General features: G+C 32.7%; 2 protein-coding genes across 5 annotated transcripts in view; both read left to right on the forward strand.

Moving 5' to 3' along the window:
* The window catches only part of LOC126748443 (glutamate-gated chloride channel), a 95,584-nt gene that overhangs the window by 50,859 nt on the left and 17,572 nt on the right, over nucleotides 1–27,153 (forward strand). The gene's annotated exons all lie outside the window — the stretch shown is intronic.
* LOC126748444 (uncharacterized) lies at nucleotides 1,666–2,835 on the forward strand. Its single transcript, XM_050457700.1, has 2 exons — nucleotides 1,666–2,181; nucleotides 2,249–2,835. The coding sequence occupies exons 1-2, from the start codon at nucleotides 1,815–1,817 to the stop codon at nucleotides 2,626–2,628; spliced, it is 747 nt and encodes a 248-aa protein (XP_050313657.1). The 5' UTR covers nucleotides 1,666–1,814; the 3' UTR covers nucleotides 2,629–2,835.

Raw genomic sequence — 27,153 nt, forward strand, 5'->3', positions numbered from 1 at the left:
TTTTATTAGTCTTGGAGACTTTTTTTTACACAGAATTAAATTTATTGTTATCAAGCTCGTAATATAGAGAAAGATATAGTGAAATGTACAAATATTGCTTAGCGTAAATTTTATGGATGTAAAATATTTGTGCATTTTAATATTACAACATTTTAAATTCACCCATTGCGATTGTCAGAGCTTTCTAACAAAAATAAGCTCAATTGAAACTACACAAGTTGATAGACCTGACAGTATGAAAAAACCTTGTGAAAATATACATTTGCTTGCTTCACGCAAATGTTGCTTAAGCCTCTTTTGATATAAAAATGGCAGTTCTAACTTGTTTTCAATATCAAATTTGATAGTTAAGAAAAAACCATAGTGTCAGGTCTTAAACATTTGCTTCTTAGAGCCAAGGCTAAGAAACCAAGCAAAAATTTTGAGAAATCAAACAAAAAATCATTATGTCTTAAATACCATTAGTTTTATCATAATCATAAAACATCTCTTTTGAAAAGTGCACGCTGTTTGCACTTCTAATTAAAAAAGATATATTTTAAGTGTGAATGAAGGAAATTGGCGTGCCTGAATCGAATCATATATATGTTTTAAACCTGAGGTAAATCATATAACGTATCATTTGGATATTTTCCATGGCAATATCCAAAAAACATTTCTTAAGTGCATGCATTTAGATAACAAACCTGTCTGATTGTTGAAGTTTATAGGCCATTTTAATAATACTGTTTCAACGTATATATCTTTTGTGATGTTTTCTATTAAGAAAACGCGTCTATTAACTGGACTAAATACGAAATAACCGAAGTGTTTTTTCCTAAACGCCGTTATAGGGAATGGGCCAACTATCGTACGCATCAACATCTTCTTAAGGTCTATCAGCAAAATAGATGATTATAAAATGGTGAGTGCGTGGTCTGCCAGTCATGTCAAGTATTCATGGTTTGGAAGAGCAAGATAAGTATACCACTATACTTCGACACCTCAAGGCTTTGTATATAATTTAGCCGGCCAAAAAAAAATATATATACACGTATACACGCTTGGCAAATTTTTTTCTTGAGTGCGAATATTTATACATTAACATGCAACAGAAACTCATCGGCAAAAAGAGAACGATGAAACTTTTAACTATTGCAAGTTAATACAATGACTTACACACCCAAGATGCTCGTTGTCCGGGTGTGTATACTTATATATACAGGGTGTTTGGCGGAGGGTTAGCTAAACTTGGTGGGCATATAGATAGGCTCAGATAGAAGATTTCTTAATAAACTTGTGTTCTAAAAGTCTCGGGTTTTTTTATATCATTGATTTTGTGGTATTTCCAGGATTTTCAAAAAATTATGCCTTTTGACATCTTTAAATTTTTTCAGCATGTTTTTCACGTTTTTTTTTACATTTGTATTTAGTCTGTAATGTATCCTGAATCTAAAAAAATCAATATCAAGTACAAATAATACCAAAACAATTCGTTTTGAGCTCAAGTTAATACAAGTAGCAAAAAAAGTTATGAAAGGTAACTTTAACTTTGACGCAAAAAAAAACTAAAATCTATCAAGATGTTCAGGTAGTTTTAAAAACATCTCCAGTTAATACTCTTTTCAATGATATACGATGTGTATCATTGAAATATGATGTGTTTCAATGATACACAAAGCCGACTAACTTACCCAAGTCGTTAATTTAGTATTGTATCATTTCTGTACGTGTTATTGTTATTGTTATTGTTAATACTGTTGTTATTGTTGCTGTTAATTGAGTTTTTATATTGTTTTTGTGACTTTCCTTATTTTCGTATCATTATCGCCACAATGGCTGCATATACTACCGAAGACTACGCCGATATTGTCTTTGCTTATGGAAGAGCCAATGGTAATACGCGAGAAGCACAAATAATTTATGAGGAGCAATACCCCAATAGGCGTGTGCCCCACCACAACACTTTTGCTAACACTTTTCGTCGATTAAGGGAAACAGGCAATCTAAATTTTCAAGAACCGACGATCAATCGGAGGCAGTATGATGTTGCTGTAGATGAAAACGCAATTCGCGCATTCGATGAGGATCCGACCACTAGTACAAGGAAAGTAGATACAGATCTGAACATTTCTACATGGAAAGCATGGTCAGTTGTCAAGGCAGAAGGAAGGCATTCTTTCCATTACGCCCCAGTGCAAGGTAATTTCATAATACATCAACAACTTAATTCCGCAATTTCTACTGGCATCGTGAAACTCTATTCTAGGTCTCCTACAAGCCGACTATGAGCGACGGGTACAATTTTGCCGCTTTTTGTTTCACGCAGACGTTGAAAATAGACACTTTTTAAAAAGCATCTTATGGACAGATGAATCAACATTTACACGTGCGGGGATATTTAACCAACATAATTTACATTATTGGGAAAACAAAAACGTAAATCCGCATTTGACCAGAGCCCAGTCTTCCCAAACAAGACTCAGTGTTAATGTTTGGGCAGGTGTGATTGGGAGACACCTCATCGGTCCACACTACTTGCCGAGAAACCTCAACGGGGACAATTACTTACATTTTTTACAAAATGATCTCCCACAATTATTGGCTGATATACCCATATTTAATGAAGACAATCGTGTTCCAGAATGACGGGTGTCCTGCACACTATCGGGTCGCCGTTAGAGAATTTCTGGACAATACTTTTCCCAATTCGTGGATCGGAAGAGCAGGTCCCATCGCATGGCCTCCACGGTCCCCTGATTTAACCCCTCTCGATTTTTACGTATGGGGACGTGCGAAAGAACTCGTGTACGAGGTGGAAATTGACAAACTAGACCATTTAATTCAAAGAATCAATGCCGCTTTTCTAACCGTCAGAGAAGAGATGCGACAGCGATGTAGGGCATCTATAAGAACCAGGGAAGCGCAGTTTCAACAAAATTTGTAATTTTGAAATAAATACATAAAATTTTAAAAATATTTTTTTTTTACTTTATTTTCCTTTAAAGTCATGAATTGTGGCAAGTTAGTCGGCTTTGTGTTACACATCGTATATTATTGAAAAGAGTATTAACTGGAGATGTTTTTAAAACTACCTGAACATCTTGATAGATTTTAGTTTTTTTTTTGCGTCAAGTTAAAAGTTACCTTTCATAACTATTTTTGCTACTTGTATTAACTTTTTGAGCTCAAAACGAATTATTTCGGTATTACTTGTACTTAATATTGATTTTTTAGATTCAGGATACATTACAGACTAAATACAAATCTAAAAAAAACGTGAAAAATATGCTGAACAAATTTAAAGCATAATTTTTTGAAAATCCTGAAAATAACACAAAATCAATGATAAATAATAAAAAAAACCGGAGACTTTCAGAACACAAGTTTATCAAGAAAATATCTTCTATCTAAGCCTATCTAAATGCCCACCAAGTTTGGCTAACCTTCCGCCAAACACCCTGTGTATACTTGGCACAAAAATTATGAACTAGAAAAACAAATTTTGTAAATACAAAAAAGCAAGTAGAAGCTTTAAAAAAAATCACAAAGTCACATATAGAAGCACTAATATTCTCTGTACTATTACTTTCACGCTATGTTGTTCCATTCTATATACTATTTCTATAGTTGTATTATACCGTTCTGAAAAACCGAAAAAGTGTTTTTATAGCAGCGGGGCCGAACGAAAACTTTAGTCAACATCGTTATTTTTAAAAGTTTTCAGCAAAAAACTGTTTGTTCGAGATTTTAAATTTTAAACGTTCGCCAAAAGCGCTGTGTTAGGAAAATGCTCGTGAAGAGTTTTTAGCTGAATTTATAAATTTTTTTCTTTTAGTGGGGCGGAAATGCAACAACATTAATGCCCTGTAAATAACCATTTTTAGAATATCTCATTTGTGCATACTATGATGAACTGGTTTACATTTTCAATGTGGAATAGTTGTAATCGGAGGATCGAAACCTTACTCTACCTGTTATAGAAGTTGAGCCACACAGTTTGAGAAAAAAAATAGGTAAACGGCTCAATTAACACAAAAAAATTGCGCAAAAGGTTAATTAAAAAATGTTAGGGTGTCAAAAAAACCCCGAAACAAAATCCAACTTGTTCCTATAAACATACAACCAAACTTTTATGTTAATCACGTAATAATTTCGAGAAATAGAATTGAATTTGGAAAGAAGTCGTTGAAGAGTAAAGAGCAGCTTTCCCAAACCATGTTGATTACAAAAATAAATGAAAACTATTACAATTTTTGGCATAATAGAACAAGTAACAAAAGTATGGAATTCTATAAAAATAATTTTTCTAGAAATTCCGACTTAACAAGAAGTAATGCTATTTAAATTATTTTAATAAGCTAGCATTGATGCAAGCACGAATTCGACGAGGAAATCTATTAAGTTGTTAATTTTTTCCTGATGAACATTTATCCATTTCTCTAAACCCGTCTGTATAAGTTATTTTGTGTAACCAGGGTTATTTAGAGAAGCTCCAATCTTTCCCATTTTATCATATAAGTGCTCTATAGGATTAAGATCCGGTGAGCAAGAACGCCACTACAAAACTACAATATCTTCATCTTCCAATAAAGATGTTGCAACTCTGCTGGTATGTAGAGATGCATTATCTTTCATAAATTAAAAAAAAAAACGCTAAAATCAGGGAAGCTAAAATAACAGAGTTGAACATAGAGAGTACAAAATGAAATAAAAAACATTAATTGGGATTTTATTTATCATCAGGATGTCAACCAAGCTACTTAAAATTTTATACAAATACTAAGAAACTGTACCTAAGTTCAAGAAATTCTACCTATAAAAAAGAAAAAACTCGGATTTCAAGAGGATTCACTGCTTCAATTAAACAAATCAATCAACTTACATAATATGCTGACAAAAATATAAATAATATTGAAACTCATGAAAAATTTTATAGGTATACAAGCATTCTATAAAATTTAATAAAAAATGTGTGTACGAATGACATAAAAAAACTTAATTAAACAGGCAACAAACTAAACTAATAATAAAGAACCAATTTCTGTTATTTAAAAAAATAATTCATTAAAAATGACCAAACTGAAATTGCCAACATATTGATGGATTTTTTGACAATATTGGAAAAAACCTGACTGCAATAATTAGTCAGGACAATCTCTATTTTTCAATGCATTATCAGAAAATGAACTTGTATGTGTAATAAATTCTCTAAAGAATGTCTAGTCAGCCAGTGAAGATATCTCAGCCAGGATATTAAAAGATAATCACAAACCTTTACTGAAACCTTAATAAATCTAATGTTGGAAAAAGGGACCTTCCCTCAAATATTGAAAAAACCATACCATCGCTACAGTCTATAAAACAGGTGAAAAATTATAGACCAATAGCTGTAAAAAGTTGTAAAATGTGCGCAGCTGTACCTGAAATCGATTGTCAATGTGTATGTTATGCCGATGACACAGTTGTTTTAGTCAGGGGTAGGTACATGCTGGAATAGCAAATTCAACATAAAGCAGCAAAATATTTGTTAAAAGTTCATTTATAGCTAATATTTATAGTTAAATAACTATGTATGTGCCATTTTCAACGAGCAATAAAAACGATGTCCGATTACTAGATATTAGGATTCATCAATATTTATGTTTTACCCGAGGAATGTCAATGCATGAACATTGTAAATGAAGTGGAATCTAATGGAAAAAATAGACAAATAATTTATAAATTCTAATAGACTACAGGTGGCAAAACTAAGTCAGCACATCTTTAGCCTGTTAGGGTTTCTCGAGTGGGAAATAAAGAGGTTCTTTCAACATCCTAATTCCACTCCAAAACATTGTAATACCTCATTTGTATTTCAGGATAGGTTTGGTAGCACGGAGTCTAGCTTGTCCCTCTACCTCTTAAAATGTGAATTCGCCAGTCATCGGATAGCCGATTTTGTTTTTCTCTAAAAATAAGATATTTGTCCAATTTTCCATAGTCCTTCATGCTCAAAAACTTTTATGCTCGAATTTAAACAGTCAGCTCAATTTTGCCTTGAAAGAATAGAAACACTCATACCTGTAGCTTGCAAAAGTTATATTTGAAGCTCTGTTAGACGCAATCCTGGCCTTCTTTAGTGACTCTTACACGACTTCTCTATCTATTCTTTAGTGTTTCCTGTTCAAAAACCTTGAATAGGTTTTTGAAACAACCATCGTTCTTACGATCTACCATTGAGCCATGCCTTGTTCTGCCAATGCAATAATTCCTCCCCTCTGGAATTCTAACAACTCTATGTACGGCATCTTTATTTAAATGGGCGAAAATAAAGAAATTATAAGTTCAATGTAACTTGGTTATTCACCTGTTCTTGTTAGTAAACACTAAAACAAAATTATTAAGGTGTTTTTTGGAAGGGATTTATCTCAGAAAATTAATAAACCTAAAGTGACTAGTCGAGCCTCAAAGCCTATATTAATAACCAGAAAAGCCAAATTCAGATTAGCAAGAAGTTAAACTGGAAAAACTCACCTGCTCGTTACAACAATATTCGGCCCAAAATCTTATTTGGAATCAAGTAAATCAACGAACCTTGAGATATTTCTTCCCGATACACCACCCACATGAGGTATCAGAGTAGACGGCCAACGGAAGAATTAAATAAGATAAAAACTAATTGTAATTTCTTCTATATCTGGCTACAAAATTCTATTTAGGCAAGATTTTCCTCCAGTGGAACCAATGTGGTCAGAAAGGGAAAATGAGCAAGTACTACAAAATTTATTTACTTGTGGCACTTAAATTAATACCTATGTATAGGCGGAAAATAGTGCTCAGAATCCAAAGAATATTTCTTGAACACACCTACGGATGCGATAATAGCCATCGACCAAGAAACCATCTTATATTCGTAGATCTCCAGAAAACTTATGATATAGTTCCTGTTAAGAAGTTGCGAACTAGAAGCCCTCTATTATAAATGTTCCCAAAAACCTGTACATCGTCAAAAGTGAAAATTGGTAAGAACTTGTTAGAGGAATTTCCGGTATATATCTCTATAGGAACACAACTATCTAATATTCAATTAGATATAGATAAAGTAACTAGTTGCCACACTTACCCATATCTAGGTGTAGAATTTGATTTGTCTGAAAAAGAAAAGAATAACACAAGCCAGAAGAATTATAGAACGTCTAAATAGTGTAACGAAATTGGGAAACAACGCAAATACAACATATATGAAACACTTATTAAAAGCAGTTTAACTTATGGAGCAGAGCAACGAAAAATAACGAAACAAAATCAAGGAAAACTTGAAGCGACTGAAATGGATCTTTTTAGGAGATAAGTGGATTAATCAAAAATAGATAGAATCCGAAATGACGACGTACGATAACAAATGGGAATAGATGGTTCGATAATAACGGACATGTAGCAGAAACAGCTGATATGGTTTGGACATGTCCAAAGGATAGAAGCAAGAAGACTGTAATAAACGAATTAAATGATTATTTCAGATTAATACTGGGTGATACTATATAAGTTAGGTTGTATTATCTATAGATAAATCAACTGTTTCTCTATTGGATCGTCGCAATTCTTCAGTGATAAAAAAAAATATTCCATTAAATATTTTCATTTAACAAACTACATACATCTCCAAGAAAATTTTAGAATGTAAACATTTTTGATATTACAGTATCTAAAGACTATGGAAAATCAAGATTCAAGAATATATATTCGCCACGGGTATAAAATATTAAGCAATGTGCGCACTGTTTTATTGAATAGTTTTTGAGACAATAAAAAATTTCACTTGTTTGCCTATTTTATGTTTGACGTGATTGAAATTCAAAAAAAAAGTTCAAAGACTGGCACGTGCCTTAATGAATATAACAGGTTTCATAAGTAGATCAAAAAGTTGGAGAAATCAATAGTTCCAGAAAAAAATCACAATATTATGTCTTTAAGGTGATTTTCCAAAACAACACCTTCTATTGAGACGTAATTTAAAGCTTGGCAAGTGCCTCAATGAATTAATTAACTTATATGCATCAACAAATAATTTATAAAAATCAAAAGTTTGGGAGTTAAATTCATTTTTTTTTGTCATTTTAGTGTTATATTAAAGAAATATAACTTCTTTGCTTTTAAAAATAAAGTCCTAAAACTAGCACATTGAAGATATAATTTTTTGCTTTAAAAATTACTCTTTCATGATCCAGTAGATCTATATTTTCATAGAATAATTAATTTCAGAACTTAGGAAGAGATCAGAAAACAGACCCTATGATAATGGATTACGTGACTTCTTTTGGGATCATTTGATGAATATTTAGAACATCGACAAGAACAAGCTACTAATTTAGATATTTTACAATGAATCTGCTTAGATATTTAAATATACAAATAGTATTTTAAAGCTGTTCAAGTGTTTACAAATCGTACAAAAGACAATTTAATGGTAAATGGCCAATTGCCACACAAACTAGGTAGTCAATTATCTTCACCTCTTTGAGATTTAATTGCCATTTTGCTTCCTCAAAGAATTGAGTTAAATTTATTTTTCTTTTAACGAACAAAATGATTCTCAATTTTCTAGGAAGTAAAGAGGGAGTTTTAAGAATGATTTTTGTAATTTTTGAAGTCGAGATGTATTGAATCACAGTAACTTGTTTTAAGTTTTAATAAAACTGGACCAGTCAGATCTTAAACAGTTTTTTGATATTTAATCCACAACAGCCATTTACCTTTATATCTTAAAGATTTGATTTCCACATCACTCTCTTTAGTTTCTGTAAAGTTTTTTTTATTTACAATGTGCTGGGAAAAGCTTATCCAATCCCATTTGAGAAAAATTTATCATCTGTTTGAACAATCGATTATGATGATTAAATCATAATATCTTTAAGAAAATCTCGAAAAAATTCTTATTTATTTATTCCTTCACGACCCAATTTTCACTGTTAGGAGGTGGATTTTAATAGAAGATTGAAATGGGGATAAGAAAACGTTATTCCAGCCCTTAAAGAAGCTGAGCCAAATCTTATAGTTAATCGTATATTGTGAAAAAAGGCACGTAAATATAAAAAAATCTATCCCAAAGAACAATTAAGATGTATGAAGCTATCAGGAGAAATATTTGCCAGAAATATCCATTTTGCTGGTTATATTTTATTTATAGATGAATCCACTTTTTTATGTTATTCTTTCTTCTTTTATATAGAATTTCATCGCAATAATAATAGTAAATTTCTTCCATTAATTGCCTCACTCTATTAATTGATTTACTATGAATAACTTATTTTATATTACCTAAAAAAAAGTAAGAATACACTATTTATCTAATAAACTGCTTGTGATCTAAAAAGCATAAACTATTTAACCACATTCAAGAACGAAAATAGCGAATTTCTGGCATCAATGTTATAGAAAGAGTTCAAAGAGCCGATTGTGAGACCTGAAGAGGCCTGACACTTAAGAACATTTTAATTATGGAAATGAATTAATTAAACGCAAGAAATAATCGCGTTAATTAAAAAGTTTTATTATATTAGCTTTTACATATTATATACAAGACGTTGGATTTAAAATATTACTCGTCTTATTTAAAAATGCTAAACAGTGTCAATTGTCCCAAAAATCTATTTTCAGAACATTCAGGCTATCGCAGATTTAAATTGTGAATCCAGTAATTTCCATATTTCCGTCCCAAGTTATATTAGCATATTTTACAGCAATTTATGCCAATTTGAGTGAGTCCCAAGTTCGTTTTAGGCAGAATTGATTTGCCTAATAGGTGTCGCTTCTAACAGATTTTTGGCCGGTAGATAACGGAATCGAATTACGAATGTATCAAATTTTCGAAATATGGTGTATATTTATCAGCTCTTCCGAAAATTGGTTATTTGATGAGTGTATAATAATGTGATTGTAAATATGTATGTTTTTTGGTATAAGGTGTATTCTATCGTATTCCGGTGACCTCTTGCATTTCCTGCATAAGGCTAAAATTGGTGAATGGTGAAGGCACCAGCACCATTGCAAGCATGTCATTCGTTGATTTTACGCTACTGCATTATTTTTAATAATATTTTATAGCATTTTATTTTGTGCATGCCGTTTTAATGAACTATATTTAAATTAAATATTTAAAGCTGTGTTGTAGGTTTATGTACAAAACACTACCTATATAGATAGACACTTTAACCTTAAATAGTTTTATAGGTTTGCGTCACCGATGTTGGTTAAAAATTTAGTTAACATTGACAAATTTAAATATAATTGACACAATTTTATTTTGACAAAAATTAATATAGATCTAATATAATTGTTATATATTAGAAACTTATACTGAACAAGTACGCAACAAATTAATAATACATTTTGCTTTTATATTTTAGTCAATTAAAACAAAAATATCCACTCAGTACGGTCCTACAATTATAATCAATCCCGCAATATAAAATTAAAATTTACAATAGTTTTAGAATACTATCTTGTAGTATTTCTATTAAATCACTCATAATTTACACTTTAAGCAAATTTAAATATACAATCCCTAAATAAGGTCAATCTATTATTATCTATACTATATCCCGACCTATGGCCTAGATATAAAGGTTAAGCACAGTAATTAACTAGTAATATTTGTTTAATATATGTTGAACCATGTTCTATCTAGCCCATATGTACTTGTGCTTAGAACATATTGGCTTGAATCAATCAATTAATGTCTCATTCACCTACGTAGGCGGTATAAAGTTTAATTAATAACATTTTATTAAGGGTGAATGGGTTATCCTAATGTTCGGTGAACATTTGGCTTGTTAAGTAATTGCCTCCCATGCGGATTAATACATTTAACAAATGTACTATTAATAACTTAAGATATATTAAAAAAAAATGGGTAATTGGATTGGCAGTATTTAACGTAGCCAGTCGAAAAATTAGTGGGTATAATAAGTTAAAAAAAAAAACAACACGCCACTTAAATTATATGATGAGAGAAATAACACTTTCTAGACCATTTAGAATTTTGGAGTAAAAAAAAATGACATTTTACATATTTTATCCACGTTTATCACGGTCATTTGTGAGCATTATTCTTTATCTGCATAGTAAAGAAATTAAATGCGGCAAAAATTTTAAAAATGAAGATTTTTCCACCAGATAGTGTTCTCCATCTCAGACACATGGATCCTAGAAACTCGTAACAAAATGGTAATCAGCCTATTCATAAGCTAAGCTGCATAGGAAAAATTAAATTTCAACGTGATTGAAATTAAAAAAAAACATTCAACCCGTTTTTAAACACTATTCTCCAGGCATCCCAGGCATATGAACCCTAGATGATCGTAATAAAATGACTATTCATGATATGAATAGCCGCCATGCTTCTCTACGGTTCTCATTGCTTCTGCTATTGATATATTTGTCCCTGATTTAATCTATAAATCTTACACGAGATTTACCTACCACCTTTACCCACTTTTACTTGGATCACAATTTTCTCCATCCTGTTCTTCCTCATCACGTCACCGAAATATTTGAGCCTGGGCTCTTGGGCGGAGCCTTTCATGATCCCAAATATTTAGTTCTCTGCATAGGTAGATATTTGTTCTTAGTGATCCCCAATATCCTGTGGTAATATCATCTGTTACTATACCATTTCAAACGCTTCTATTCTCTTGCGGTATGCTGCCATTCAACATCCAAGATTCTGATACACAGGTTACGATAGAGAAAATCAGCGCTTTGAGAAGTCTCATTTTGGTCATTTTTCAGATATTGTGTTCCTTTTAGATTTTAACTAGTTTGCCCAAAGCTTCTTTTGACATTCCAATTCCCTGATATCTGGTTCGGAGCCTCCTTTGTTGGGTATTTTTGAGACAGTGCCATTGGTTTCGGGTGATATTAGGATTGTCTCAGGTCTCAACAAACGGCATTTGATCCTGTTCGGTCCTGCTCATCGTCTGTAGTGTAGTACTTATTCAAAGTTCAGACACATGAATTCTAGACAGTCACAATAAAATGATAATCATTGACTGTATGCGCATAAGAAGAATATAATTTTAACAGGGTTCAAGCTATAGTCAACAAAACAAAATAAGCAAAATTGGAATTTTAACCGCTTTTTTAGGCCTTATTCGTCATCCAGACTCGTGAATCCTAGACGGTCTTAATATAATGATAATCATTATCCGTATAAGAAGAATATCATTTCAACATCGTTCAAGCTATAGTTGAGGAATGAAATGTGATAGAATTTCAAAAAATTAACTTTGCACCCATTTTAGACACTTCTCCATGGTTATAATAATGGTGTTGTTCGATGCTATTATTTGCACTGAGAAAAATGCATAAAAAGAATATCATTTTAACATGATTCAATTGTTGATGAAAGAAATGTGGTAAAATTCCAAAAAATGCAAGTTTAAACCATTTTAGACACTATTCTCCCTCTTCTTAACTATTGTTCTCCATCTCCTGTGCCTCTACTAGCCCCTGGTGGACTCACATCCTAGACCAATCTGCTGCAACAGCATCTTTCCAACCTGTTTTTGGTCTACACATTAATCCTCTGCCATCTGGTTTCTCAGGAAATACTGCCTTTATCAATACGTGCTTTAACGATCTTACTATATGAGCTGCTTATCTTATTCGGCTAGCTTTTATGTATTTGACTATATTTTCGTTACCATACATTGCCACCAATTCAGCGTTGTGGACTCTTTTTCACACTCCTGTTGTTTTATTTTTATTACCTCCAAGCATCATTCTGAGAACTTTTCTTTCAAATACAAGAAGCTTATTTATTTTCCTTATAATGGAAGATCCAGGTTTCGCTTACTGATGACGAATTATTGCCCTATACGAAGTTAGTTTGGATTGTCTCTTTAGCAGTTTAAATTGCATTAGTGTTGTAAGCGAGTATATGCCCTATTGCCGGCAATTATTCGTGCTGAGAAATCTTATTATACTCGATTGTCATCTGTGATTACCGCTCCTGGGTACACGACTTCAAAATAGTAAATTCCTTTAATATTTTGAAGTCGAACTCATTAAGAGTTATATTCTGCTTGATTCAAGGCCTTGGATTCCCTGTAACCAGTATATATTTTGCTCCGTTTACTTGTCAACCCAGATCTTCTTCCTCTAGCTGTGAAAAAAACCTATCGCATGTCTTCTACTGAATGATCCGCTCTGTCTATGTCATCAGCAACAGCAGTTTTGAATCCTGATTTGCAAAACTTTGTATTAGCTACGACGCTATGCTGTTAACTGAATATTCCAAGCAAAACTAAATAACAACGGTGATAGGCAGTGTCCTTGTTTGAATCCTGACTAAATGTCGTTGATGTTTTGTTTCCTACCCTTACCTGTGCTTATGAGTTTGTCACGCACATTTGTTTTAGCTCTACTAATTTCTTTGATATGCCCATCTTTGACGTTGCTAGCGATAACCTGCTTCTTTTCATGGAGTCATATGCTTGTAGAAAATCCACGAAGATTTGGTTAGTTGAACTCCCAGTTTTTTTTCTTATGTTTGTCTGATTGAGAATATTTCATCCATCGTTCTCGTTCCTGAAATCCTCATTGATAGTAGTAGATAATATATTTCGCATAAGTCTTCAGTATTATAATTACTAGGACTACGTATGCTGTGTTAATAAGCGATATACTTCCTTAAAAATTCAGAGATTGGAGCGACACAAAGTCAATGGTCTTAGATTATGTTTTTTTTTTTTTTAAAGTATTACACGTGTTTCGCCCTAAGGCAACATCGGAACACTTATATCTGAATTTTTATTATTAAGAGGTCTCTTAGTCTAAGAAAAATGGACTACTTCTCTGAATTCAATATATTTCCTTTCTTACGTGATGGTATACTGATGCTTCCGTTACACTCCTTAGGTATTTTCTGTTGTATATGACAACATTCTAGTATTATTTCAGACTTTTTTTGGTGTAGAACCCTTCCTACATTTCTTAGCACTTCTCCATTATTGCCTCGCCCTTTGTGTTCTTTGAGAGATGTTATCGCATTTGTAACTTCTGAAAGTATTAGTGTTGGTATTCTTACATTTGCTGAATGAAAAGTATAATAGAAAGTCTTCTTTCTCTATCTCACTCTCAATATTTAGTAATTCCACTTCTCATCCGTCATTTTTAGCTCGCCTATTTCTTTTTTCATAGCTTTTGTTTCTCCAACGCTTCCACCTTACTTCCCTACTAATTTTTACTCGCTTTACTTCCCTGAAAAATTTTCGTAATTGATTCATTGCTCTATTTCTGTCTAATACCGGTACTCGATGCTCCACATCCACATGGAACCACGTCTTCGATGAGGTTCTTCTTTTTAGCTCTAAGCAATCGTTTTGTCTCTGTTCTGGTCCTGTAAAATATTTCCTTATTCTAATCTGTAGAGTTCGTTAGCCTTATTTATAGCCTATAGTCATATTTTAGTTTTTATTTCTAGCACTTTCTTGCATTCTCTATCAAGCCATATTCTTTTGGTCGTTTCTTTCAATGGTTTCCATCGCTGCTTCTTCTATGATTGGTGTTATTTGCTGCCATTTTTTCTCCAGCTCTATATTGTCCTCCTTGTGTCTTATACAGTCCAATTTATTACTTGATATTCAACTTCTTTATTCGGTGCTTGAAGGGCTTCTAGGTTCCATCCTGCCTTTTGTTAAGTTTGCACCATTTTCTTAGTTGCTAATCTTATTCTCAACTTGGTGTTTACTAGAAAATAATCAGTATCGCTGTGTGGTCCTCTCATACTTCGTGCATTAATAGTGCTACTAGACTGTCGTGTATCATTAATTACTTGGGTTGTTTATGAGTTGCTCCGTCGTTTGATACCCATGTGAGCAATATTCTATAGCAAATATTTAGGCCTTATTCGTCATAATAAAATAATAATAAGTGTCTATGTGCACATATGAATAATATCTTTTCAACATGGTTCAAGCCATAGTTAATGTTTCAAATTCATTAAATGTGGTGGGATGCCAAAAAATTCACCTTTAAACCCTTTTAGAATAGTGCCTTTCTTCGTCTAGTGGACATAAATCCTAGGCCATCGTAATAAAATGACGATCATGATATATACTTTTTTCTATTAACTTAAGAGTGATTTAGGTATATTTCATTTTAAGTTTCTATAAATTGGACTAAATAAATAATTACCAGTTTACTTTCTATTAGTCTAAAAGTAGCTTATCTGTTTTTTCTCTATGTTCATTTAAATTGATAAAACTGGATTGGAATTGATTTTATTATAAATTTTAGAGCCTTTCGACTTTTCTTTAGCTAGATAATTAACTGACAGTCTTTTTTGTCAATTCATAAGACCAATTTACTCACAGTTGCATATAATTTTAATAAGTTTCAAGTTATAATGAAATGCGGTAGAATCACATAAAATTTGCATTTTACCGGTATTTAGGTCTCCCTATCAGACCCACAAATCATAGACCACCGCAATAAAATTGTGCTACTATTGCGTATGTAGTAAGCAAAATGGCATAGAAAGAATATTTCAACATGATTTAGGTCATATAAACCCAAACAAATTGGCATTTTTATGTTAAAGAACGATACAGGTTATGACTGAAAAATTGTATGCGGTAGAAACCCATTATCATATTATTCTTAAGGTACAAAGTGAGCCTAACCACGTATAAAAAATAAAATTCCAAGATGATTAAGGCAAAAATTTGATATTGCCCTTTTCAAGCATAATTGGGCTTTTTATGTTATGCAGTTGAAATTTTGGTAAATTTATACCCACATATGTGATGTCTTACTGCTCGTTATGAATAAAAAAACAACATTATCGTGCATTTTAGTTGGAGATTTACCTTGGGGTTACTGCAAAATAAAGTTTTTAGTCTCTCATTACACTAATGGGGCTATATCCTCGTTGAGAGCTACATGTATGCCTTTAGCAATGTGAATTCTAAATTCTGTTTTGGTCTTTGGGGATTTAGCTGGCACCCTTTTTCCATAAAGCCAGAAGAGATATGACTTAAGGGCTTTATTAGTTTTTGTTATACGATTATAACTGTACAACAACTTTTGAGGCATTGAATTAATTAACTTTAATATACTTACAAAATTCTCTGAAATTCTGCTCATTTTATGTTTCTATACATTTATGAAAATATCGATATTATTAACATGCCCTATCTATCAAAAACAACTAAAAATATCAGAAGCATTTCTCCGAAAATACTACTTGGGAATGTTATAAGGAGCAGTTTATTAAATTCCATATCAAATAGATCATAAAGTATTAAATAGACGCCCTTTCTTTAGTGGAATGTTTAATAATTCGAGCAAAAGAAAAAATCTTAGAATTACAACAAATACAATAGTATTTCTTCCACTACTAGTTTCTTTATGTATCTTCCTCCACTTTCTCATTTTCCCTTTTATTATTTTTTTTTATAAGAAAATGAGTGTTTCGGTAATAAAGCGCCAAATAGCAAGTTTGATTAAAAAGTTCATTTGATCTTATTTCCTTGTGTATTTATTATAGAAAGTGAAACATTATATAACTTTTTAATTGTTTATTTCGATATTTCATACATTGAATTATAACTTTAGGTTATTAACAAGTTAGCGGCATGAAACTTCTCGGAAACGGTTTGCACACTGAATACATGAATGTATATTTCAAAAGTTTATTAAATTATATATTTTACGCAGCAGTCCAAACTGTGTGGCTTGTTAACCAAATTCAAAACCAATTTTAAACTTCAACATAATGAAAAAGTCGTTGGCGTGTTATGTAACAATACTTTTGTGTCACACTGCGGTATATCTATGAAATTAATTTCCATTCGTCTTCAGAGCGTTTCAATTTGAGTTTCAACTCGATTTCGAGCGAAAGTTCAAATGTCACCGGGATAATTGGCAACCTTCAAATTTCCTTCGAAGTTCGCAAAAATAGAATCCCAATGCGAGGCGAAATCATAAATGTTACAATTTATTTGACGATGCAGTCAAAATTGCAGTTTTAAATTTTTAAGTTAAGGATTAAAAAAAATTATCTGATTTGTCAAAGAAGCTTTAAAACTGGTGAATATATTTATAGATTTTTTTCAATTATGAAAATATACAGAAAATAGGTTATTTTTAAAATATATTTTAACTTGTTTGGAGGTGTTTGTAGTTATAAGTACGGTATTTGTATTTGTAGTTATAAGTACGGACCTGTCGCGTATTAAACCATTCGCTTTTTTATCTGCGTGCACAGAGTCTCGCACAGCTCCATAGTGTATTACACGCGTATTTGGTGTTGACTAGGGAATTATCTTAGTTTCTAATTGTGACAACGTACAAATGATGAGAAAAAATAAATTATCACGACAACTGTCACACTGCAAACTTTTTTTACACTTTTATTTTAGTTAGGATTATATAAAAACTTTATCTAATAGAAAACATACTCTCCCGTAAGATATTATACACATAGATTCAAAAGTTTTGCTCTTACACGCTCTTACAGAAAAAAAAAATTATAAGATGTATATTAAGTTATGAACTTACTAATTAAGGGTGGCTTATGGCAGATAGGAGTATCGGGGGTTTAAAATGCCTCCAGCTAGCCCACGAAAGTGGTGTGGGTAAACTTAAGCGAATATGTATATATGTACCTATAACCGCCTCCTGCTTTAATACGCTCGTGCAATGATACCCCAAATCTTGCCTTAATATGCCCCTGAATGTGGCCCCCAACCGAAAGCAGGAAATATTACTAGATAAGTAAACCACAACTAATTTAGGTCAGCAAAATGAAACCTAAAAGGTAATCTGTAATCTCAGGTTTAGTATATTGACAAGAGGAAATGTCACAGGTGTCAAGTAACCTAGCCTTGAATTTTCAGAGTTCAAACTTCAGTGTGTCAAAGGCTAAATAAAGAAAGGAACAATAGCCATATAAAGTTCACTAGAATTTTAAAAAAAGTTAAAATGATGAAAAGCAGCGGTTTATGCTTAAGTAAATACGCTACAATTTATAAATAACTCGCATATTGTATATACCCAGTTGCCAGCAAAAATATGTGACAACAAGGTGTCTCAAAAATTAAGTAAGACTTTAGGAAACATATAGAAAACATATTAAAAATTAAGGAAATATATGTGCAATAAATTACTTAAATTAGTATTAAAATTGTAAAAATCATGTGCGTGGACTTTGTTTTATGATTCTACATTTCCGAAAGTTTTTTTTTATCAATAACCCCCCCAAAATTGATAGTTTTTTTTGATAAAGGTACTGAAAAATATTAATACGGTGTATTTGCCCCTCAAGCATTTATGCAAGCCTGGGGAGCCTGCCTATACTGTCCACAAAACACAAATATAGAGAAATGCGGGTTGCCTTGTTAACGAGAAGACATTTTAGCCCTCTACTAAAGGTGCAATAATTCAAATGAATTTTGACACTTGTAAGCCATAACTCTATTGGCAACCCGTTTAAAAAATGTTAAATTCAATTAAGCGCGGGTTCAAAATTCGAATTTTAAGAGGGTCCCAATTTGAGAAAACAACAGTTTTACAGTTTAAAAAATGGCCTCGAGTAATATTGAAGCACATATATTGTTGGCAATATTACATTTTACAGATTTCTATTAACAACAAAGTAATACAAAGGCTTGTTGTCAGTGTACTCAATATTTTATAGTGGCTGTATTAGTACTACCTTGATTACAAATAGTTGCACAGACCTTCATCCCAATTGACTGCAAGTCTTTAATGCAGTTAATTATTTTTTAAAACATCTGTCTTAACTGTATGTTGTCTAAAAAAATATGACAGCATTGATAAATACAAGAGCATTATTTGCTTGGTTGGAGTTTTTACCCAGAGAACCTTCAAGAGAAGAGGTCTTTAAACCCTGAAATTCTTTGACTGTATATTTCATAAAAAAAGTCCAGAACATCAAGGCCCAACAACAATCTAGTTCACTCATAGCCTGCAATTTAAGGTGTTCCAAAATTGGTTTGATTTATTCACAATTGAAAGGTATATAAGATAGTATAACCTGAAGAGTTCTTGGAGATGGTAATTGGAAAAAGTGCCTTAAATACTTGTAAAGCCATAGGCTGCGTTTAAGAATTGAGAGTAGAAACGCTTTATCTTTCAGTGACCACTTGCAATCAGGAGGTAGACAATTTGCGTTTACTGACTGAGAGTTAATGAATGCTTAAATTACTTCAATAAGATTCTCTTCTATAAATGAAATCTTCCATCATTATAAAGAGACTTTAAACAGAAAATATGTGCTCTTTCATTTTTCAGAAGTAATCCCAATTTAGAAAACTTGCTCACGGTGGTTTTATGGACATTCCTATTGTATGGACTGGCGTCTATATTTCTAACCATTGTCGGTGAACACAGGTATTTGTTGCTTCGGCGTAAGCATGTTGTTAATTCATCGTGTGACAGCTCGAAGTACTGTTAATTGTTGTAGTCGACTGCCAGAATGTCATTAGGTATTTCCAGAGATTAGTAGGAATTGTTTTCAACATGAAGGGCTGTTGGATATACTTTCATGAGGTTGGAATTGGAAATATCTTCAATGGCAAAATGTGTGAACATTTTTGCCAATTGCCTTCCCTTTTCTTGTAGCGACGTTCTTATGGGTATCTGCCTTATTTTCAAATGGGATGGTAACTTCGCAATGGCTTTCTGAAGGATATTGTGAATATGGGCTGGTGACAGAATGTTAAATATCGATCCTTGTATGAAAAGTATCTGGAAAAGTTTCAGGTAGTAACCACTTATCTCAGTGATGAAGTTGCCATCTAACTAACTAAGCTGATAGACCATGCGCTTGTATCCTTTCATATTGTTGACAATTTCCATGCTGTGGCTTATTTCTTTTTGAAAGCGATTTATGTGCTGTTCCATTTTGACTTCTGTTTCATTGATTTGCGAAATAGCAGAGATCATCACTTTGGTTTGGTGTTTGGAGGCTTGGATGAGTTCTTCTTGGTTGGTCTGCAGACTGTCGATGTCCTTATAAACTTCGTCGTTCACTCCAAAAACTGACGTTAGAAATTGGCCAAATAGGCCTTTTTTTGCGACGAACTCCAAATATTTGATTGTTAAGCAATTCTATTTCTTTCTTTTTTTCTAGGAGATGGTGTGCAAAGGTTTGACACTTATTTGCTGTTGAAAGTTGCTTTGCTTCCTCGCATAAGCTCTGGAACTGTCCTATTACTTGTGAGACTTTTTCACTGTCGTCATCAATTCGACTTTTGTTGGTGTTGAGTTGAAGCCTAAACTCTCCTGTCTCTATTCTTGAGATTCCCAACTGTTCGATAAATAAACCTTTAGCTGGTTGCTTGATTGTGTAGTTTGCTATAACACTGGTTGGCATGATAGATATAACACATAGTAGAATGTGTACTAGTGTAATTCCATGTTTTGGACGTCGGCTACGCTGAATGTTTGGACCTTTTTTTGCAATGGCTATATTTGTGTGCACTGCCTGCACAGTTTGTCGATGATCTTGTTATTTTTCACGGGGCAGTGGGATTAAGTAGTTCGTTATTGCCCTTTTCGTTTCAGTATTTCCTTTTTGGAGGGTGACTACTCGAACCTTGTTGTTCTCACTCTGATGCACCTTGGTTATTTTGCTAACGGCCATCTTGATGGATTAACGTTATCTTCTTTGATTAAACTTCTTTCTTGTAGCCTACTTAGATATTCTGTGGACCATACTTTCCAGAAATCCTTCTTCATTTTGTGGATTAATTTCCATCTCTGAGACATACAGTGGCCGTCTCTATTTGTCTCGGACCAGGCAAATGGACCTACTAGTGGTCTCCCAATTAGCAAGTGAAAGAAGGAAGATAACGATTCCAAGTGCAAAACACATCACTTGCCACTATATTAGCCACAAACATTTGAGAATGGCCATCTTCAAGTAAAGCGACTATTCTTGGACAGTAAATCTTACTTGGGACTTGGCGAGACAACTTTTCACGTGCACTCATAAAATGTAACCGTCTTGGTCTTAAAACGTGAGCCAAAAAACGCACTTAAAGAAAAACATTGATAAGTAAGCCGACAAAAAATTACAAATGCTAAATAATTTCTTCGTATAAAAACAAAGTGATGCAAAACTTTTGAATCGATGTGTTTTGCCGTGATGCAGGAATTGAAAAAAGCTTAAAAACGCAGCATGGGAAAAAAATCTGTGACGCATCCCTCCGTCATATCAAAGTTAACGTTTTCATTATTAAAAAAAACGTCTGTATATACTCATAAATTAACAAAATAATAATAAATGACAAACAAATAATTTTAACTCAAGAAATAGAAATTAAAGTTTGAAAAGGAAAATAAAGTCAACTAAACTATAATGAAACTACGTCCTTTTAGCGATCCAGTAAGCATTTGCCAAAACTATTTAGGATTTTGCTTGCCTGTCTTTGATCTTAAATTCCTTTAAACTAAAAGGGAAACGGCAATACGCTGCTGTGGTCTCGTTTATTTATTTACAATATTTGAAATCAAAAGCTGAAACGAAATTAACAGTCATTAAGTGCCCTAGGGGAAATATCTACTCACAGGAATGTTCCTCTGTTTCCTTATTTAGTACAATATTAAGGTCAAAATTAAATTTTATTAAAATTCAAAAATAATAAGTTCTTCCTTTATAATATACTAGTACTTTAATATATGCTTAACATTAAAATACCCAAGTGATGTTTAATGTGAATTATATTTTAACAGATCTAGATGAACATTATTCAGGTTACTGTTTAGGTAAGTAATTATTTTTTAACTTTTTTTGCAAACGTTCAAAATATTCAAAAATGCCTTTTATAAAACTGTTGCCTATTTTAGTACCTATATTTATTTAATTCCGAATCATATATTTACCGAAATAAATTACGATGCATTTATTTAATTAAAATATTAATAATCAAGTTATAAAAGTCCTATTTAAACACGACCAACTATAAACACATTATTTTCGGTAACGGATACGAACAATATTCGATCTAATTTTCAAGATTCTATTATCAGTAACGCAATAGGATATAATTTAATAATATTTGGGCACAAAACTCCCTTCATTGAATTAAACTGAGCGCATAGGCCTTCTCTTAATAATACGTGCAACAATGCGAAAAACAATTTGTTTCTAAAATAGCATTTACCTCTCCCATTTGCCAACACAATAAAACGACCAGTTTAAATCCGATTTACGCTCAAGAGCCAAACAAACCAGATTTAAAAAAAAAAGTTCGATGTGGAAATAAAATTCAGTATTATTCATCAATTGGTTTTAAATTACAATGACATTTTATGGTTTTTTGATTATTTTAAGCTAACTTCAAATTAATACCTTTTATAGGCAAGTTTTTAGTTCAAACACCATTCAGAAGAATTGAATTTGTATAAAACCTAAGAAATAGTTTGTTTGTATTCATATAATATAATTTGACAAGGTTACTAAAAGCAAAACAAAAGGAGAAAATTATAGAATGGTATCCATTTAAGTTATGCATTTTTTTTAATTCTAATAAGTTTAATACTTTTTTAAGTTTAATACTTAATTTATTTTTGTCATTACTTTAAATAGTACATATTGTGCTAACGTTTGATGATATGAGAACTACTTACTATACATTCACATTGACTATACCTTTTCATTTTTAAAAATAATGAAAAAACTCATTTGAAATTATCCAGCTATATAAACCATAATTGGAATTCTAGTAAATTCAAATTTATTTATACGGTGCAATAATATCCATTTGAATTACGGTTTGATATTGCTAACATTTTTTTTTTGCTTTAAAACAAAATTGCGTTGTTTTTATGGGCTTTTATATAAATATTTCTGGGAAATAATATTTCATATTTTATTTTTAAATGGAATTCGATGAGTCGTATTTTTGGTAGAAATAAACTGAAATAATGAAAAATTATATTACCTACAAAAATATTTGACTAAAGACAGTTATTTCTAAATTTGGTTTATAACGAATAACAAAAAAATACATAATTGATGTATTGGATATATATAGCTACTGCGCTTAATAAGCCAATTAACTGAAATTTCGGAAACCAATAAGTTGTAACTGGTGTTGACACCTATGTCGTGGAAATAAGTAAGAAATAATTTTGCTATTACTGCTATCAGTTTTTATATCAATCCTCTTGACATAAAAATAATCTCAGCTGTATTTTTGTATTGCCTTTAGAAAATTATAATTGAAGGAACATAAGATGTGGCAAGGACGAAAAAAATCTTATTTTGCTATCAAGCAAATTAACTATTTTTAAATTGCTTTAATTCAAACATTCTTTCCCTTATTAAAGAGAGTATTTTTATTATAAATGAAATTCATGTCAGCCAAATATAAATCAATCACTTCGCGAATTTTCTTTCTTTATTTAGTTTTGCTGATACTAATATTTACGCCAGCAAAAATAATCAAAAACTTTTAATTAAAATCGAGATTTCTAATTTATATTTAGATTATTAATTTTCAAATTAAAGCATGGTTTAATTTTTAAAATCTAGTTATTGCGTTACAGTTTATTTTAATAGCATAACTTGATTGCTTTAATTAAATCAGCAATAAAAGGGAAAAATTAATCACTTTTGCGCGATTCCGATAATTTTAAAATGTTATTAAACAGACCGATCAATTAGCGAGAATTAATTATTATGCTGGACGAACTTTTAAGCCCATTATTTCGACGTATTGCTTTTTAGAACTCTATTGTTACGCTTTTAATAGAATCTTCCAAATTCATTTTAACTGCTTTATTTGGAATCATTAAAAAGTTTTTGTATTGTGTATTTCATTCGTATTATGTTATCTATTGTTTCATATTTAAAAGGTCTTTACAAATTTTTACCACATATTTTTTTTCAACCAAAATTACCCGATTTCAGTAAGCTGTGCACGTGCATGTGCACCAATACGCCTATCAGGCGGGCAAATCTGGACAGAGTCCAACGTCTTGCATGTCTCAGCATAATGGGTTCCATGCAGACAGCGCCAACTAGAGCGCTTGAGACTCTGCTGAGTCTTTCGCCTCTGGACCTCGTTGTGCAATTCGAGGCAATGAGGACTGCGTACAGGCTATACGTTCTCGGGGAACTACGTGCTGGCGAGACCGGTCACACAAAAATTTGGTCACGGGCCATCCAGGAATGTCCTCTCCTTCTGATGGGCAGTGACTGCATGGCTCCAGTGACTGTGGACTACAAGGGATTCGTGACGCACATTGCAGGCAGAGAGGAGTGGCAGCATTCCAACAGACCTGCATTGCTAAATAGGGGGACCATCTGGTACACAGATGGCTCCAGAATGAATAACAGAGCTGGATCAGGGCTTTGTGGTGGGATCCCACATACCAGTAGGGCATACTCGCTGGGGGAGCACGCCAGTGTCTTCCAGGTCAAAGTATTCACTGTATTAATATGCGGACTAAGCTGCGGACACCGCAATACAGTCGTATCAATATGCTAGGGCAGCAGAGCTGCCATTAAGGCTATCACGGTCGCAAAGGTAAGCTCCAAGCTTGTACTAGAGTGCATAAAAGTCCTGAAAAAACTGGTACAGGTTGGATGCAGGGTCCAGCTCGTCTGGATACCTGGCCACGCAGGCCATGCAGGTAATGAGGAAGCGGAATCTCTTGCCAGACTGGGATCCGTGAATGTGCCGATGGGGCCGGAACCCATAGTTGGTATCACCAAATGCGTTGCGGTCGCGTCAATGAAGGGTCTGCTGGACAAGTAGACCCACCGAAGATCGACTGAGTCCCCTGGTATGAGACAGGCCAAAGCGCACATAGAGGGCCCTCACCAAAAATCTACTACGCCTAAAAAGACGCGAAATTCGGCTAGTGACAGGCCTTTTAACCGGTCACTGGCACTTAAGAAGCCATCTCCATACTATCGGTATTGCGGACAACCCGGAATGCCGATGGTGCTGTGAGGAGGATGAAACCGTTGACCATGTAGTCGGAGAGTGCCCAGCACTCACCCGCGCCAGGTTCAAGTACTTGGGTAACACTTTCAGTGTACCGAGCGACTTTAAGTCCTTCAGACCAGAGAGCCTTATCGGTTTCTCTAAGGCCGTTGGGCTCTGGTAACCCCCGGTGGGGCATGACGGGTCCATCAGGAGACCTATATGCACAACTGCCTTGGCAGCCCACTGTTTCGACAATTCAAGTAAGCTTACCTAGGTATAAACTTGATTAGTTTAGGCGCTAAATAGCGTTCAAATAAGGATTTGTAAATCATTTTTCTTCATTAATTCAAAAACTGGTCATACTATTTTGACAAAATTTGATATTGATTAAGGTAGATCAAGATAGAGCAACCAACTCATTTGCTATAAAAAAGCTACTCTTGGTAAGACTCAATTTCTTTAACAATTTTTGAAAAATTTGCATTTTGCAAAATACATCGATTGATATAATTCTACTAAAAATCAATTATATCAATTTCTCTAAATATCCACCATTTTCACAAATGTATAGATTTACCGTCAATAGAAATTAAAAAACACTCTTTGCAGAATTTGATTCATCGTCTTAAAGAATATATATTGCCATAGTTGTTCTGCATTATATGGAGTCGTCCTCTGAACCACTGTCTTAAGATGCCTTCGTTAGAATTAATCTAGTGGATTTCAACAATTCGAGATCATAGTGCTTAATTTACAGGTGCATTTTAGCTACTGCTTATTTAAAAAAAATTAACTTAAGATGTGGAACTTCTTCGTGTATAAACTACACATCTCCGAAGTTGTAAAGGTGAGGCTTTAGTCTATTTTTTAGATGTTAAATAGATTTCCTCAGTTAATTATTGTGGATACATGGAGAAATTGCTACGTGTCTTTCAATAGCAGGAAACGTCGGGTTGATCGATATTCGACGATTTCCAAACCTTTTCAAACTTACCCAACTCTTAAACTCTGACACTTTCTCGCCATTCACAAATTCCTTGCCTATACCTAAATATATTCTGCATTAGTATATTGCATCGTCATGATAATTCATAAAGTTTTCTAATAATTACTGAGAAATACTGTACAAACAAAAAGAAGAGAATAGAAAATTGAACACCTTTTTCGTAGTAAATGAGTTAATTTTTTATCCTTTATCATTTTTTCTTTTAAATATATTAGCTTTCCCCATTTAAATCATTAAATTCACAAAAATAACGACGATATTTTATGTTAAAACTTAAGCGATATAAAAGGCTGCCACATAACCATTTAGGTTATGCCTCACTTGTCACATATTACGTTTAATGCCACAAATTTACCGCTGCCATGTTTTATAAGTTACCCGTTTGGCCATTAAAACACGTAGCAGTGAAATTGTTACAACAAACATAAATTTCCTATAAAAGCTGCTATTCGGAGTTTAAAATGAAAATGGCATTTCAACATAAAAGTCTGGAAAAAATGCTCACTCGAACATACAGTTTACATTGTTTTCAGGCTGGTGCACCAGATAGTCATGAATTTGTGGAATTTCGAGTGGAAGCTTGTTAATGCAACTGGCGAGGGCATTTTGGTGGAAAATTTCAAAATTGTGATATTACAAATTTAAAAAAATATGAACGCGTTAAAACATTTACTATTTACTTGTCTATCGTGTAAATAATTACTATTTTGTTTTCATTTTACATCTATTTTCTTTCGGGATATTTTTCTAGTGTTTTTCGTCATATTTAGATTTATATCTCGAATTATTTTTGTATAACAAAAGCCCTTTGTATGAAAAGCAAGAATTTTTTTAACGATTCGAATATTTATGTTTTCAGAAAGAGAAGGAGGAGTCAACCTCAATGCTGGTTTGAAGCTGTTAGTTGCCACTTAGTTAAAAATTAAATTTATCATATTTATTGAAACACTTTAATATATAAAAAATATATATTGTAAATTGTGGTAAAAAACACAATCTTTTATGTTTTTAAAGGTTTTTTCCTAAGCTGCTTTTCCTTTTATTAATTTTGTATTTCTTTATTTATATCTTATTCGGAATAAATCCAATTGTTGAAGAAATAAAAAAAAATCTGCTTGTCAAAGACTTGCATATGATCGTTAACTAAAAAAGGAACTTCGTGTACAAATAACCTTAGCAGTATTTTTAAATCAAAGGTTTAGTTTCTATCTCAAA

Source organism: Anthonomus grandis, chromosome 22 (assembly GCF_022605725.1).
Source record: "Anthonomus grandis grandis chromosome 22, icAntGran1.3, whole genome shotgun sequence".
NCBI lineage: Eukaryota > Metazoa > Arthropoda > Insecta > Coleoptera > Curculionidae > Anthonomus > Anthonomus grandis.

What these genes read in the sequence shown, in the direction of transcription:
- LOC126748444 (XM_050457700.1), top strand. Translation starts at nt 1,815, where the DNA reads ATGGCTGCATATACTACCGAAGACTACGCCGATATTGTCTTTGCTTAT. An exon ending in CCATTACGCCCCAGTGCAAG is followed by an intron (nt 2,182 to 2,248) that starts GTAATTTCATAA and finishes ACTCTATTCTAG; the next exon opens with GTCTCCTACAAGCCGACTAT.